The sequence below is a fragment of the Sceloporus undulatus genome, chromosome 8 (assembly GCF_019175285.1).
Source record: "Sceloporus undulatus isolate JIND9_A2432 ecotype Alabama chromosome 8, SceUnd_v1.1, whole genome shotgun sequence".
NCBI lineage: Eukaryota > Metazoa > Chordata > Lepidosauria > Squamata > Phrynosomatidae > Sceloporus > Sceloporus undulatus.
This window is the reverse complement of record NC_056529.1, coordinates 3,740,644-3,756,519: the sequence shown is the minus strand read 5'-3', so window position 1 is coordinate 3,756,519 and position 15,876 is coordinate 3,740,644. Positions and strand designations below refer to the sequence as shown.

At 44.0% G+C, this 15,876-nt stretch overlaps 1 protein-coding gene across 3 annotated transcripts in view; it reads left to right on the top strand.

The window, feature by feature from the left end:
- Positions 1 to 3,493: 3,493 nt before the first annotated feature.
- GNAO1 (G protein subunit alpha o1) overlaps positions 3,494 to 15,876 on the top strand; it is a 107,100-nt gene continuing 94,717 nt past the window's right edge. For 2 of the 3 annotated variants that reach the window (XM_042437371.1, XM_042437370.1), the window contains exons 1-2: positions 3,494 to 4,791; positions 6,327 to 6,369. In XM_042437371.1, coding sequence (XP_042293305.1) covers positions 4,674 to 4,791; positions 6,327 to 6,369 — 161 coding nt within the window. In that variant the 5' untranslated portion in view covers positions 3,494 to 4,673. The remainder of the gene's footprint in view (positions 4,792 to 6,326; positions 6,370 to 15,876) is intronic. The other variant, XM_042437369.1, reaches the window with a different exon arrangement.

Sequence of the window (15,876 nt, the reverse complement as noted above, 5' to 3'; positions counted from 1 at the left end):
GTCTGTCTCATCGTGAATTATTGAAATGGCTAAGAGGCTTCTTTTCTTTTGGCAAAGACCAGAGTCTTTGTTACCCTTCCAAGCCATTGCCTAGGAAAATAAGCCTCCTGTTACTCTTTTCCTCACCTAAAACTTCCCGTTCCTTATCTCTCTTGACATCGTGGAAAATATAATACTGCAATGGTTAATCTTGCAGGAGGCCCTTTCTCTTTGGGAAACTCTTTGGTTCGTGTTATATTCAACTATCTGCCATTGTTTCCAACTAGAAACCCTTTATTCAGAATAGAACGTCCTTTCTGTTTTTGGGGGGTCTGTGGATTTATTTATTTACCTTCCTCCTTACTTCCTAGTAGTTGTAGGAGTGTGCCACACAAGCCCTGTTCACACCATGCTTGCACTAGTAAGGATACATACCTTACTACCTAGCTCTGATGCCGCAACAAACTACAAACCCCAAGATTATATAGCATTGAGCCACAGCAGTTCAAGCAGTGTCGAACTGCGTCATTTCTGCAGCGCAGATGCAGATCTACACATTTCAGTGTTATTAATACAAAATTCCGTAGGATACAGTGGTACAGCAATTGGAAGCTTTACATCACCTATCCGATCCTATTATTTGTTGTGGCCAGCTGGAAATTGCATACTTATTTGGTTATGGATCTTAAGAGATGCTGAAGAGTTAATTGTAAAGGATTGTTAGTAACATTGTTGTATAGTTTGCTACAATTCCAAAGTGGTCCCAAGGTTGACTGCATTTTATTTTAAGTTATGTATTAGTTTTTGTTACACCGGAGCTTATCACTTGGCGTTTTAAATCGGATGCGCAATGGGGGCGGGGATTAACGCACGATAAATTGCCACCGAAACACCGGCCGCTATTGGCCCTGGTCCAAGCCATGCTCCGCCAGCACTTATTATTATTATTATTATTATTATTATTATTATTATGTTTTATTTAGATAGCACTGTAGATTTGCCCCTCTTTCCGACATCTAAAAAGCACTGGCAGATTCCTTTGTACCAAAGCCGACTTGGTAGCAAACAACAACCACAAACGTTGACTAATGGGTTTATTTGGATTTTTAAGACGCTCTTCTCTTATGGCTTCCTTCTGTTTATTCTATTAATCTCTCTCTCACACACACAAACATATACACACACACGCAAATATCGCAAAGTGCTTTTGGAGTCAGTGCGTCTGAAACACAGAGTATATAAATACTTAAAACAAAGAAGCAGATTAGCCGGCAAAATAAATTAGTGGGGCGTGCCTCCTTCCCTTCGCTGCCGATGGAGCTTCCATTCGGCGGATAAGGTTCGTTCTTGTAATTCGTTTTGCCAAAGCGGGCTTTTTATTATCATAATTCCTTGCCAGAGCTGGCCTTGACAGCATAGCGTTGCGCTGTGTCCGATGCAAAATGTGGTTACGCTGACGGCAAGGACAGTGAGTACAGTTGAACTCTATTCATAAACAATCCCTGCTCATTTCAAGAAACTTTGGGAAGGAAAAGATGCAAAGGAGGCTGCAGCTATCCCATTGCATTTATTCTTACTGTCTTTGATCTCCTTACATGACAAAGGGTTAATTACTTTGTTTTTATTGCATACTACTTAGTATTATTTTAGAGGTATTTTAACCATGTAATGTTGCTGCTGTTTTAGATTGTACACAGGTTTTTATTCTAGAGATGCCTCATCAGATGTGTTGGTACTCCATTGTCTTTAAGGGCCTCCCATAGCCTTGCATGATCTATGCAGTCGAAGGCGTTGCTGTATAATCTTTAAAGCATATGGAGATTTTCTTTTGGGGTTCCTTGGTGCACTCCATTAGCCATCGTATGTTTGCAATGTGGTCCCTAGTGCCTCTTCCTATCTATTAGCCATCGTATGTTTGCATCGTGGTCCCTAGTGCCTCTTCCTATCTATTAGCCATCGTATGTTTGCATCGTGGTCCCTAGTGCAGTGATGGTGAACCTTTTAGAGGCCGAGTGCCCAAACTGCAACCCAAAAGCCACTTATTTATTGCAAATTGCCTTGTCCCTCTGGCTTTCTAGCAACAAATTCTGGCAAAATCTGTGCCCGCAGAGAGGGCTCTGAGTGCCACCTCTGGCACGTGTGCCATAGTTTCGCCATCACTGCCCTAGTGTCTCTTCCTTTCCATTAGCCATCGTATGTTTGCATTGTGGTCCCTAGTGCCTCTTCCTTTCTTGAATCCTGCTTGCACCTCCGGGATTTATCTCTCCATAGGAGTCTTTTCCACATAATTTTGAGCATCATGTTGCTCGCATAACAGATTAATAATAATAATAATAATAATAATTTTTATTTGTATTTCCCGCTTCTCCAAAGATCGAAGCAGGATTACATCATATTAAAAATACAGTATAATACAAATATAAAGTATAAAATACTAACATTGAATTAAACATTCCTATTAGTTCCTTAATATATATAATGCTGTAGTCCTATAGTTGTGGCAGTCTTTTGTGCATGGGGATGCACACTGATGCATTGAAGAAGAAGAAGAAGAAGATGATGAAGATGAAGAAGAGAATGAAAAAGAAGAAGACGATGAAGATGAAGAAGAGGAGGGAGAAGATGATGAAGATGAAAAAGAAGAAGAAGATGATGATGAGATATTGATGATGATGATGATGAAGATGAAGAAGAGGAGGGAGAAGATGATGATGAAGAAGAAAAAGAAGATGAAGATGAAGATGAAGATAATGAAGATGATGAAGATGAAGAGGAGGGAGAAGATGATGAAAATGAACAAGAAGAAGATGATGAAGATATTGATGATGATGAAGAAGATGATGATGATGAAGATGAAGAACAGGAGGGATAAGATGATGAAGAAAAAGAACATGAAGAGGAAGAGGAAGATAATGAATATGATGAAGATGAAGATGATGAAGAAGAGAATGAAAAAGAAGATGATGAAGATGAAGAAGAGGAGGGAGAAGATGATGATGATGAAGATGAACAAGAACAAGATGAAGATATTGATGAAGAAGAAGATGATGATGATGATGAAGATGAAGAAGAGGAGGGAGAAGATGATGATTATGAAGAAGTTGAACAAGAAGAAGAAGATAATGAAGATGATGATTATGAAGAAGATGAACAAGAAGAAGAAGATAATGAAGATGAAGAAGAGGAGGGAGATGATGGTAATTATGAAGAAGATGAACAAGAAGAAGAAGATGATGAAGATATTGATGATAAAGAAGATGATGGTGATGAAGATGAGGAGGGAGAAGATGATGATGAAGAAGAAGATGAACAAGATGAAGATGATGATGATGGTGGTGATGATGCGCAAGAGAGGAGCGCGCACGCGCAGGAGGAGCCAGGGAGCGCGCGCCACCCCTCTCTCTCTCTCTCAATCTCTGTCTCTGCTTCTCTAGTCTCTGATTGGCTGTTGTTCCCAACCCCCTCCCAACCTATTCCCCCCTCCCTCTTCCCCCAGGAGGAGCGCATGCGCAGGAGGAACCAGCGTCACTGAAGCAGCTGGAGCCCCATTGAAGGCAACGGGAGCAGCAGCAGCAGCAGCAAGAGCAAGAGCAGGAGCAGCATCCTCGGCGGCGCCCTCGGCGGCGCTCTCCTCCCTCTCTCTTCCTCTCATTCTCTGCCTCTGTGTGCTCCTTTCCTCCCTTCCTCCTTTCTTTCTCTCCTCCATCCCTCCCTCCCTTCCTCCCTCCCTTCCTTCCTTCCATCCCTTGCGCTGGAAGCCTCTCTCTCTGTTGCTGACTCCGAAAGGATGCTCCCAGTGGCCGCCCAGTAAAGGCAGAAAGGAAGGAAAGAAAGAAAGAAAGAAGAGAGAGAGGACCTCTCCACTTGGGGGGCGAGGGGCTTAAAAAGACCCCCCTCAGGAGCCCCTGAAAGCTGAAGGAAAAAAGGAAGAAGGAGAAAAAGGAAGAGGAGAAGGAGAGGACCAGAAAGACCCACTAATAATAATAATAATAATAATAATATTGAGATTTAGATTGAAACATACCAGAAGAAGAAGAGGCATCCCCACCACTCCCAAGACTTTAGACCAAGACTATCTATCTATTATTGTTGTTGTTTTTAATTTTAAATTATTATTTTGGGGCAGCCAACACCTTTTCTTTTCCCCCTGTTCTTTTTCTTTTCTTCCTCCTCCTGCAGCAAGGTTTTGTTTTTGTTTTTCTCTCTCCCTTCAATCTCTTTGCCTCTCCCTCCTTTCTTTCCCTCATTGGGAGACATTGCTTTGGCTGGGAGAGAGGCAGAAGGAGAAAGAGAGAGGAAAGGAAGAGAGGAAGGAAGGAGAGGAAGAAAGAAAGACAGGAAGAAGAGGTTGCAAAGAGGCCTAGGAAGAAGAAGAAGCAGAAGCAAGAAAAGCATTTCCATTTGGCAAAGAAGACATATCTATTCCTCTCCTGGGGTTCAATCCTGACCCCTCTCCCTTCCATATTGTTACCTTCTTCCTCTGCTCTGAGCCCAGTCTCCTTCTGTTCCTTCTCCAAACCCTTGGCTGCCTTGAGCATCCTAGCCCTGGCTCTCTTTCCTTTTGGCATCTGAATTTTGGGGCCCTCTTTGGAGTGTGTTGGGCCTATTTTTATTTTTTGGTGGGGAAAGACAAGAAAAAGGGGGCCACCCAAAGGCAAGTGACCCCAGGAGAAGCCCCCCAGTTTTTGGCCACCATGGGATGTACCTTGAGCGCAGAGGAAAGGGCCGCCTTGGAAAGGAGCAAAGCCATCGAGAAGAACCTCAAGGAAGATGGCATCAGCGCCGCCAAAGATGTCAAGCTCCTCTTGCTAGGTAAGCCTCCACAGAGCAAACATCATCACCATCACCACCATCATCACCACAAGCTACCCCTCTCCCTCCCTTGCCCTGCAATGCCAGGAGGGACCTTTTTTGGTGGGCTCTCATTGCCTTCCACGCCTCTCCAGGGCACCACTTGCCAGCGTCACCATTTTCTCCATAGATATATACAGTACACATATTATTAAGAAATGCTTTCTTGGCTTTCTGGTGGCCTTTCTCTGCCTCGAAAAGGCCAGCGCATGGATGGCTTCTTGCACATAAGAAGAGAAACCCATCTTCTGCAGAAGCAAAACTAGGATTTTCATGCCCTGGTGTCTTCGATGCAGAAAAACGACACCATAAAGCCAAGAAGCACCTATCTGTCTGTCTGTCTGTCTGTCTGTCTGTCTACCTATCTTATCTGTTTATCTATCTTCTATCTATCCATCCATCCATCCATCCACCCATCCATTCATCTATCATATCTATCTAGCTAGCCTCCATCCATCCACCCATCAATCTATCCATTCATCTATCTATCTATCTATCTATCTATCTATCTATCTATCTATGTATCATCTATCTATCATCTATACATCTATCATCTGTCTATGTATCTGTCTATCAATTATCTATCTATCTAATCTATCTATCTATCTTTTTGAGGAGGAGTGGATGCCCAAAAGGGTTTTTTTAAAGGGGGGGGGGTATTAATACATTAAATGGAATCCTAATTCCTAAGCAGGGCGAGGTGGGTTAGGAGAAACTAAAGCAATGCCCTGGAATAATAAATCTCAGTTCAGGGAAGGATAAATAAGAAATAAAGGCAGGCTATGCCCCACAAGGAAGGCATGCAGTGCTTTCCACCAAGGAGGTGTCTCTTTCTGTGTCTCTTGTTTGCATCCTCCATCTTCTGCCCCACCTTTTGCTGTATTGCCACAAATAGGCTCCAGTCTTTCTCTTCGCTACCTACCCCCCCCAAAAAAAACACACATCTGGGTAGCTCCCCCACCCAACCCCCATACACACCCTTCCTTCTTTCAACGCTATTATCTTCATTTCTTTGCTGGTTTTTTAAACAAAATGCATTGACCAAATAGAAAACTTCTCCCCCCACAATTCCCCCTTTAATATTCGCATTAAAGCCTCTGTCATGACTCTTCTCTCTCTTTTTGCACTGAAACCTCAATTGCACAAGTGTGCGATTGGTGATTTTAAACCAAAATGCATTGATTAAATAGAACCCCCTTTCCTTTGGTGCCCCCCACAAATCTACTCCTGTTGCCCTCCATTTAATATTTTGCATTAGAGGCTCTCCTGATCTCTCTCTCTCCTTTTTGCACTGAGAATGCAATTGCACAAGTGTGATCTCTTGCCTGCCTGCCTCCCTACCCCACCCAGCCATTAGCACAGCTGTTTCTCCCATGTAATCGCCTTATATTCTCACACTAGCCAGATCTTTGTCTTTATTGAGGTTTTATGGTTTGATTTCTTTCTTTTTTCCCCCTTCCTTTCTCCCCCCCCCCCCCCCCCCCCTCCAACAACAGGAGCTGGTGAATCTGGAAAAAGCACCATTGTGAAGCAAATGAAGTAAGTCCCTTTGGTGGATTTAATGCCTTCACCACTGCCTTTACATATATGGTGCCCAATGTGTCAAAACACAGTGATTTTTGCAAAGCATGCTGCTGGTTGTCAGGCTTATATATATCTATCTATCTTCAATGCTGATGCGGGGAGAATCCTTCTTGCATCCTTCTTGTTATCCCCATCGATTTCTTCCTGGAGAAGGAAAAAGGCGAGCCAGGCTCTTAGTTGTATGAATGAGCATCCGCCATGTTTGATGTGTATGTATGTGGTCAAATGGGGGGGGGGGGGCTCTTAGGGCGGTTTGTTTTCTGTTGAGCTGCTTCAGGTTTTTGGGAAGGTCTGGCATCTGGAACTGAGATTGCAATGGGTGGGATTTGGGGTATTAGGAAGGGAAGGCAAGCTGGAGAAAGGTGAGAAAGGTGAAAGGCTAAGCCAGCCTCCTATTCCTGTTTCTCTTCCTATGATGCGTGTTTGCTATGTACTGATGCTCCAGGTGTCTGCTGTTCAGGGCTTTGGTGCTGAAGTAGGTCCTTTTCCCTTGCTTTTTCTTCATTTTGCTTACCTCCAAAGAGGAAGGAGGTGTGGGGAAGAAAGGGAGACATAGTTGGGGTCCAGAGAAGGATGTGCGTGGCACAGATGCGATCTGGACCCAGCCGTTCAGCATTAACCCACTGCCAACAAAGCTTGCTGTCAGGATGCTAGCTCCCAGCTCTGATTTCCTTTCCCCCTTTTTGCTTTTTCCATCCCCATATTGGATCGCCTCCTGTGAACCAGCTCCTGGGTCAGCAGGTCTAGGAGACGGTGAAAAAGGCCCTTCCTGCAAATCGAATCACATTGTATTTGCATCAAGCCAATAGCGGCTTGCAGTTGTACCAAATGCAGTATGTACCAGCAGAGAAGGCCAACTCAAGAGCGGCCTAGGACTAATACTAAAGCAGTCTTATTTTTTAAAAGACAGGTCCCTGATCCCCAGATTTTTCCTGCAGCTTTAAAGCAAGCTTTCCTCCTCTTGCCCATCCCCGCTGTTTCTCCCCACCCCACCCTTGCTAGGAAACGCATTCAGGCGTAGCCATGCAGCAAAGTGCAACCAAATGCAAAAATCTACAGAACAGTGGCACCTTTCTCGGGCCACCTTCAATGCACATAATGCATTTTGAAGCTCGACTGGCGTCTTCATCAGGCAAAGATGTTTTTAAAACACCGGACAGGAGAAGAGAAGCAGCAGTGCTGGATTTGTGCTTTTCCTCCCTTTCCCCATTCTCTCCGTTCTCTGTCTCTCCAATTAATTATTGCAGAATTTGGCTGCAACTGCAAATTAAGCCGGGGAGATTGGAGACGATAAATCTGCAGCCAAGACAGGAAGGAGGCATCTCCCTCTCCTCTTCCCTCTCCTCCCATTTTTCTCCTTCATCCATGGCACCAAACAGCGTGCACCAAAGAGGCCACCATTTGAGCAGTTTATTTAATTTCTGGGTGATTTCCTTCTCTGCACTGCAGTGTCTGTTTCTGATAAGGATCAGGGGGTTGTCGATTGAAAATCCCATGAGAGGTGCAAGTGTGTACATGTCTGTGTGTTTTGCACACATAGGGAGGAGAGAGGAATAGACCAATGTGTCAGAAAGCGGGCTGGGTACAGGTGTGCCGTCATCTTGTGGCACACACGCCAACATGCCACAGGGGCACACATCCATGCTCAAGCACAGAGTTCTGACATGTTGTAGGGAAAATGTCATTTCTGGGGTCAGTTTGCTGGGCATATGGCATGCTGTTGGAATGGGAGGGGGCCATGGACCTTAGAGATGGTCTTCCAGAGATGTGGACCCTAGATGTGGCCTTCCACAGATGTGGACCCTAGATGTAGCCTTCCAGAGATGTGGAGTAGATGTGGCCTTCCAGAGATGTGGACCCTAGATGTGGTCTTCTAGAGATGTGGAGTAGATGTGGCCTTCCAGAGATGTGTACCCTAGATGTAGCCTTCCAGAGATGTGGACCCTAGATGTGGCCTTCCAGAGATGTGGACCATAGATGTAGCCTTCCAGAGATGTGGAGCCTAGATGTGGTCTTCCAGAGATGTGGAGCTTAGACGTAGCCTTCCAGAGATGTGGAGCCTAGATGTGGCCTTCCAGAGATGTGGACCCTAGATGTAGCCTTCCAGAGATGTGGACCCTAGCTGTAGCCTTCCAGAAATTGTTGGACTGCATCTCCCATCAGACCTTGATAGCATAAGCCAGTGATACGGGATGTAATGAGAGTTGTAGTCCAGGCCCAGCCCTTCTGTAGAACAAGAAAAGAAATGGGAGGAATGTTGGAGGCAGCAGAAGGAATGACACCCAGCTTCACGTCATGCTTTGCTCAGAGCTGAATGTTGAAGCTGTGTTGTGTTTGCAGAAGGCGAGAAAAGGTTTGCTTTTTGCTAGTTGTAAATGTTTGACAGCTGGCATGTTGACATGGGAGAGAGTCTCTCCAGGTTGAAGATAAGGGATTGATTCTTTGCAAAAGAGCATGCCTCTTTGCACATGCATGCATGTGTACATGCATGCACACTTTTGTGACTGGGCCAGTGTTTTTCCCAGAGTTATTTTCCTGTATCCAGAACACTAGTTAAAGATTTCAAGATTTCCAGAACACTTGTTAAAGATTCCACCTTCTAAATATGTTATTACTTCCCAGATGGCCTTCTCAGTAGCGGCCCCACAAATCTGGAATAGTCTTCCTGACAAGCTCCGTCTTATCACCCCCCTGGAAACATTTAAAAAGAGGCTTAAAACCTTCTTCTTCTGTCAAGCCTTCCCCCCTGGAAAATAAAGTCGTGTACTCTGATCCCATTGACTCTCTACCTCACCCTATTGATTGATTGATTGATTGATTGATTGATTGTTATTAGATTGTATATTGTATTTAGTGCTCTTGGTTTTATCTGTTTTATGATGTGTTTTGTAATTGGTTTTAAACTCTATGTAAACTGCTTTGATCTTTTTGGAAAAGCGGTATATAAATAAAATTTATTATTATTATTATTAAGTATCAAAAGGAGTGGACATTTCCCAGAAGAAAAGACTTTTGGGCCAACTGGTGCACTTTGCTGGTCTTGGCTATAACCGGTTTGTGTTTTGTCTTCTAAATACTTCTGTTCTCTTGTGAGTTGTTTCGGCAAGGTTCAGCTCTGTTTGGATGTGGAATGATGATGATTTTAACACCCATGTAGACGATATCCCCTTATGGATGGCTTTCCTAACTGGAACCAGGATGGCATCTGGCTGTTACATATAACCATGTACCTTGCAATGCCTTTGCTCTCCCCTGTAAAGATCCTCTAGGGCAGGGATCTTATATGCACTTACCTGGGGGTAAATCCCATTAACACCAATACTTCTTACTCCTGAGTAGACATGCCTCAGATTGCACCGCACAACATCTTACATAATGAATTGTTTGGATGGGTAACTTTCCAGTATGCAGGTTATGCCTTTCTGTTTATCTTCACCACGGCTCTGTCATTGTTATTTCTATTTTACTGATAGGGTTTGGAAGAGGTCTAGCAGTAGTGTCCTCCTCTGGCTAAGGAGTTTCTTTTAATATCCCCTTTGATCTGAGTGCAGCCCTTTGCACCATATGTGATTAATATGGATGGAACTGAGGTTTTCAAATTAAAATTGTTGTTGATAAGCAGCAAGAGAGAAAAGAAAATCCTTTGTGGAGGTGCGTAAGGAGGAACCGTCACTCGAGGAACATTGGAAATATACTATTATTTATTTATATAATACAGTCTGAACCCCTGCATCCATCCATAGGATCAATAACCATAAGTTCACTTACCAACGTCCAGAAAAAAAGATCTCTAGGTTTCTCAGTTGATTCTGTAGGCATCTGGAGATCTCTCAGGACTCTCAGATGTCTCTGTAGGCATCTGGAGGTTCTCCAGTGTGACACTATGGTCACCTTCCAGCAGAAATATAGCGTTCACCATGATCCATGGTTCTCGCTATCCGCAGTAAGTCTGGAAATGTATCCCCCATGGATGCAGAAGTTGGACTGTATTCCTCTAGTGTTCTCAGAAAGGGGTACAAGGCTTTTCTCATGTCCACTTCATCCTCACCATGGCTGCTGGAGATTCCCAAGCGAATGGGGTGATGAGTCCATGCCAGGTTTTGCCAGCCTTGAAAGGAACTTTCCAAAGTCCTGAACCTTGTTAGAAATTGGGTTCATCACCTTGGAGAGTCTGAATGGAGCAGATTCACTGCACACCATTGACATGGACTTTGATGCCTCAAAATGGGGACTACCAGAGTTTTAGGATCCTCAGAGGAGGGCTTTCTCTTGCTACCACTGTGGCCAGAGTTACTTTTGGAGAAGAGATAAGAGATGGGACCAACCTAGACTGTGGGATGGAGTTTGAGAGCCCTGGAGCAGTCACTCAGAAGGCCCTTTCTTGAGTTCTCTCCAACTGGCTTTTCACAATAAACTTGTTGTGGGAGAAGGGTCTTCTGTGGGGCGCATATGCTATCCCCTGTGCTATACTACTATGTTACTCAGGGGATGGCACACTCTCCTTTTTAGAGGTCTTTAAATAGAGGTTAGATAGGCGTCTTTCAGGGAAACTTCACTTGCATATTCCTGCACCACATGGGTTTGGACTAGATTGCCCTTATGGTCCCTTCCAGTTCTAAGATTCTGTGATTCTACTCCAGCTATGTTTTAAATAGATTTAGATTTAAACTGTTTTAAATTAGTGGCATCTTAGTTCATTGCTTTTGAACAATTTATTATTATTATTATTAATGGTTGCTTTCTTACCATATTTTGTTTTAATCTGTACTGCGAACTGACTTGGGCCTCATATTGGGCAGAAGGAGGGATCCAAATGAAATAAACCTGGATCTCCAGGTGCACCACTCTAACCACTAGGCTGCACAGCCTGCCCAATTAATTGATTTAATTCCTTCTTGGTTCAAACTTGAGTAGCGTGGGGACAGGAGAGGGGCAACCTCACACTGGCTCTTGACGTTGCTGGGTATTTGTTTCAGCCAAAGAGTGTTGGTGCCTCACAAAACTACAGATTACAGAATTCTGTAAGATGGAGCCATAGACGTTAAAGTGGTGTCAAACTGCATTATTTCTACAGTGTAGATGCACCCTGAGAAAGTGTGAGTTGCTCAAAATCATGCAGTGAGTTTCTGTGCCTGAGCAGATATATGACCTGGGGTCTCCTGGACTCCTAGTCCAACATTGAAACCACTAAGCCATTATCGCTCTCATACCACACTGTAGCCCTCGCCAAACCTCAGTTAGGATTTGCACATTCAGGGTTGTGCAAGCAGACAGGTAAGGGGAGGGACTAGCCAAAAGAAATCCCCAAATTAGAAAAACAAAGCAGAACAGGGACTGTTGGAGAGGGGATAAGAGACAACCGAGGCAGTTCCACAGCCTGAGAGAAGTTGCCAAGAAGGCCTGGAAACCATGAAGCCTTATGCAGAATGACTTAAGGAGCTGGGTATGTTTGGCCTGGAGAAGAGAAAGTTAAGAGGTGATATGATAGCCTTGTTTAGGTATTTGAAGGGATGTCATATAAAGGATGGTACAAGCTTGTTTTCTGCAGCTCCAGAGAATAGGATCTGGAGCAACGGTTTCAAACTACAGGAAAAGAGGTTGCACCTCAACAGTAGGAGGAACTTCCTAACTGTAAGAGCTGCTCAACAGTGGAAGACACTGCCTTGAAGTGTAACAGAGTCTCCTCCTTTGGAGCTCTTTAAACAGAGCCTGGATGGCCATCTCTTGGGGATGCTTTGGTTCTGTGTTCCTGCATGGCAGGAGGCTCAATTGGATGGTCCTTGAGGTCTCTTCCAACTCTATGATTCTATGGAAGTGGCTGGAAATCTAGTGGTTTTGAACAATGTGGGTTGTTTTTTTAATGCTCAGTAGTGCAAGGGGTCCCTGTAACCTGTTTAAGAGGTGACCCACCACTCTTGGAGGCCTTCAAGAGATGCATTGACCCATCCTTTTTTTCCATATGCTTGGCGGCATGGGGCTGGGAGGTGGTTTCAAAGCAACAAATACAATATTTTTGGAACACAGTGCTGTAGGGCTGAGCCTCGCCCTTCCCTTTGTTTGGTTCAGTATGTTAACTTCTGCATTCCTCAGTAGCATGGTTGGGATCCGGATCTACATACTGGCTCCGCTTTTGAATCTGTTGGGTGCAACTCAGAGATGGCAGGGCGGCCCTGCCAGAAGCAATGTATCTCCTCTCTCCACACTCCTCTGCTCTGCTCCGCTTGTACTGTATCAGAAAGTGCATTCCTACTCTGCGATTCACAGTGGCTGAAAATAGGCCTGAAGTGTTACCTTTGAGATTAGAGAGAGACAGAGGCATGTGAAGCCATTCTGTATTAATGTTTTCTCCATTAGGAAGGGGACAACTGGCTTAACTCAGATAGGGCAATGGCTCATGCTATGACCAAAGCGAACCCTTGCTAAGAATGAAACAGACACTAATCTCAGTTTTTTATTTGTAATTGGAGCCCAAACTTGGGTAATGTTTGACAAATGGACAGTGAATGTCTGTAGTGTTGGATGAGGGGTTTGGTTTGGATTGACTAAATGATTGCTATTGTTGTGTGACTTCAACTTGTTTCCAATTTAGGGTGACCTTAAGACAAACCTATCATGATTATTTTTTGGCAAGGTTTGTTCAGAGGAGGTTTGCTATTGCCTTCCCCTGAGGCTGAGAGAGTGTGACTTGCCGACATTCATCCAATGGGTTTCATGGCTGAGCTGGGAATCAAACCCTGGTCTTTCCGGTTATAGTCCAACACTCAAATATTGTGCCACACTGGCTCTCAAAATGATTATATTGTCCATTTATGTTATATGTTATAAACTAATAATTATATGTGTTTATAAATGTGAACATTGCAAGAAAGAAGAGGAATTGCAGAGGGGTTTTTGGTATCGGTAAAGGAGGTAAGAGGAAAGGCCTGTGGGAAAGAGATCTGCACATTTGGCACATGGCAGTAGATGTGTGGAGTAGGCACCTCCTACAAGGAGTTGTCTTTGTGGTTTGTAATAGCTTCCAGGCGCGACACACGACTATATGGCTGCCATCCTTTGCAAGAAAATTTTGGATTGGTTGAACCCAATGGCAAAATAGGTCCTGCAGGTTAACAAATCCTGACGAATATTGTCTGTTTTTGGAAAGAGATTACAAGACGTTGAAATTCAAAGAGTTTGTTTCAATCTGACAAGCTGCAGCCAGGATGGAAATTGTTGTTTCTTGTGCGCCTTGAAATTGTATCTGACTTACGGTGACCATAGGGGATTTTCTTGGTATGATTTGTTCAGAGGGGGTTTACCCATGCCTTCCTCAGTCTGAGGAGGTTTCATGGCTGGGAACTGGGTTTCCCTGGTCTTCAGAGTCATAGTCCCAACATTCAGACCCCTAAGCTATGCTGGCCCAAGGTGGCCCTGTGGATTTCCATTCCCACTCAGGAATTTTTGAAGTCCAAGATATAGATTTTAAGTACACTGAAGATCTGGGTGATTTGGTGATCTGGGTGTGTAGCAAAGAATCCGATCCCAAGTATACTCACATGCACACCGCCAGAACAAAAGGGAATACAGGTTTGCGTAAACTGTGAATAAAATGCATTGAACAAACAGAGTCAGGGACTGGCAGTTTAAAGAGAAACACAGTATGGCTGGCATCCTATTTAGCAGTTAGGAGGTTATAACCTTTTGGATTCAACTGCAGTGCTTGGTGCATTGAGACAAGCAGTTGCAGCAGGACCATAGAACCCACAACTCCCAGTTCTCAACATCCTCTGTGACATAGCATCCTTTTCAGCAAAGGGTGGACCATCAAACATATACAGTCAAAAACAGAGACAATAAAATACAACCTTGACTGAGCTGTGCTCCTGTGTGGAACAGGCAATAATCCTTTGCCTGTAGATCTTAAATTCCAGGTACTGAGGGAGATTAGAGCACAGAGCTTCTGAATACAAGAACAAAAGGTTTAAAACAAGCCTTGGCCCAAGCTGGTAGCCAAGGAAGGAATCTGTGTCTGGCAATGCAGGATCTTGGCCTTTATTTCAGCGTACCAGGAAGTATTATGACCAAGTGACCTGATACTTGCTCACCCTACTATGTAGCTGCTGACCCTTGATGGGTAGCAAGGTCTTTGGTTCCTCCTATTATGGTTCTTTTCTCCTTAAACCAAAATGCAGCTGCGCAGGCCTTTGGATAGACTGGGGTTGTGAGCATATGGCCCTTTGAATGGTGTCGGACTGCGCTTCCCATCTGACCTAGCCAGCTTAGCCACCGGCGATAGGTGTGGCAGTCCAACAACATCTATTGAGCAACATGTTGCCCATCCTTGATATGGAAGGTGCCTTCAAAATGAACAACTGACTTCCACAAGATAGGATGCATAAACCTAGTTCCTACATTGAGGAGAAATAGCATAACTTAAGCTTATTGAGTTACATAGCAGTTGCACAAACCCGCCTAAAAAGTGATGTTGCATGACTCCATGTGAAGCACAAGTGTGAACATGCATGTGCATGCACAGTATACATCTACATGCAGCATGCATCCATGCACAGTGCAGATGTGCATCCTTGCACAATGCAAATGTTCATGCATGTGCAATGCACTGATGCACAATGCTAATGTGCATCCAGGTGTATAGTGGTCCTGCATGCCCAACTCTGCTTCTGCAACCTGGAACTGAAGATGGCCTTTCCAGGGCAGACCAAAATGTCCACCTGCTTCTTTGTCTTGCATGCGGACATGCGTAAGACGTATGCTGATGGTGCTTTCCTTGCTGCTTGCTGGAATCAGATATGTAGTTGCTCCTGGCAACCTTCTGTGTGGACTCCTTGCTGAGATATGAATAAATATAACAGCAACAACAGTATTAGAAGATGGAACCCATTTCCTTCTTCTCCCCTAAATATTATTATTATTGAATAACATCAATAAAAATGATAACAAATGAGTCAAGGAGAGCAACAACCATAAATACAAATCAAACACATACAGACATTTGCTTTCTATTTGCTAGCTGCTGGTTGTATTTGTTATTTTATCTAGCTTTCTCATTCTCAATCTGTTCCATCTTCTGTTGTATCATTTCATCATCCAGTCTTCTTGTCCTGGAAGAGTAGTATCTTTCTAGCTCTGCGCATACAAAAGTCTAGCAGCAGTCGTCATGTATTGCAGAATTTTTCTGTATCTCTCTTCTAGACGATGGAATCCATTTGCATTAGTATCGGGTTATTCCTTGATGTCAGAAACAGATGACAGAGAAAATGACATTTGATACTTTGGTTGACACTCTAGCCCCAAAGGAACACATTTTTGGAGTTGGCACCTTAAAAAATGCATTGCTGCTTCCCCCAAGATGACACTTCTGAGATGCATGCAAAACCTACACTTGGATGGGGATGATGGAGTTTGCAGCCCAGTATATCTGGCAAGTGCCATGTTGGAGGAAAATACTGTCAGTTGTTAATA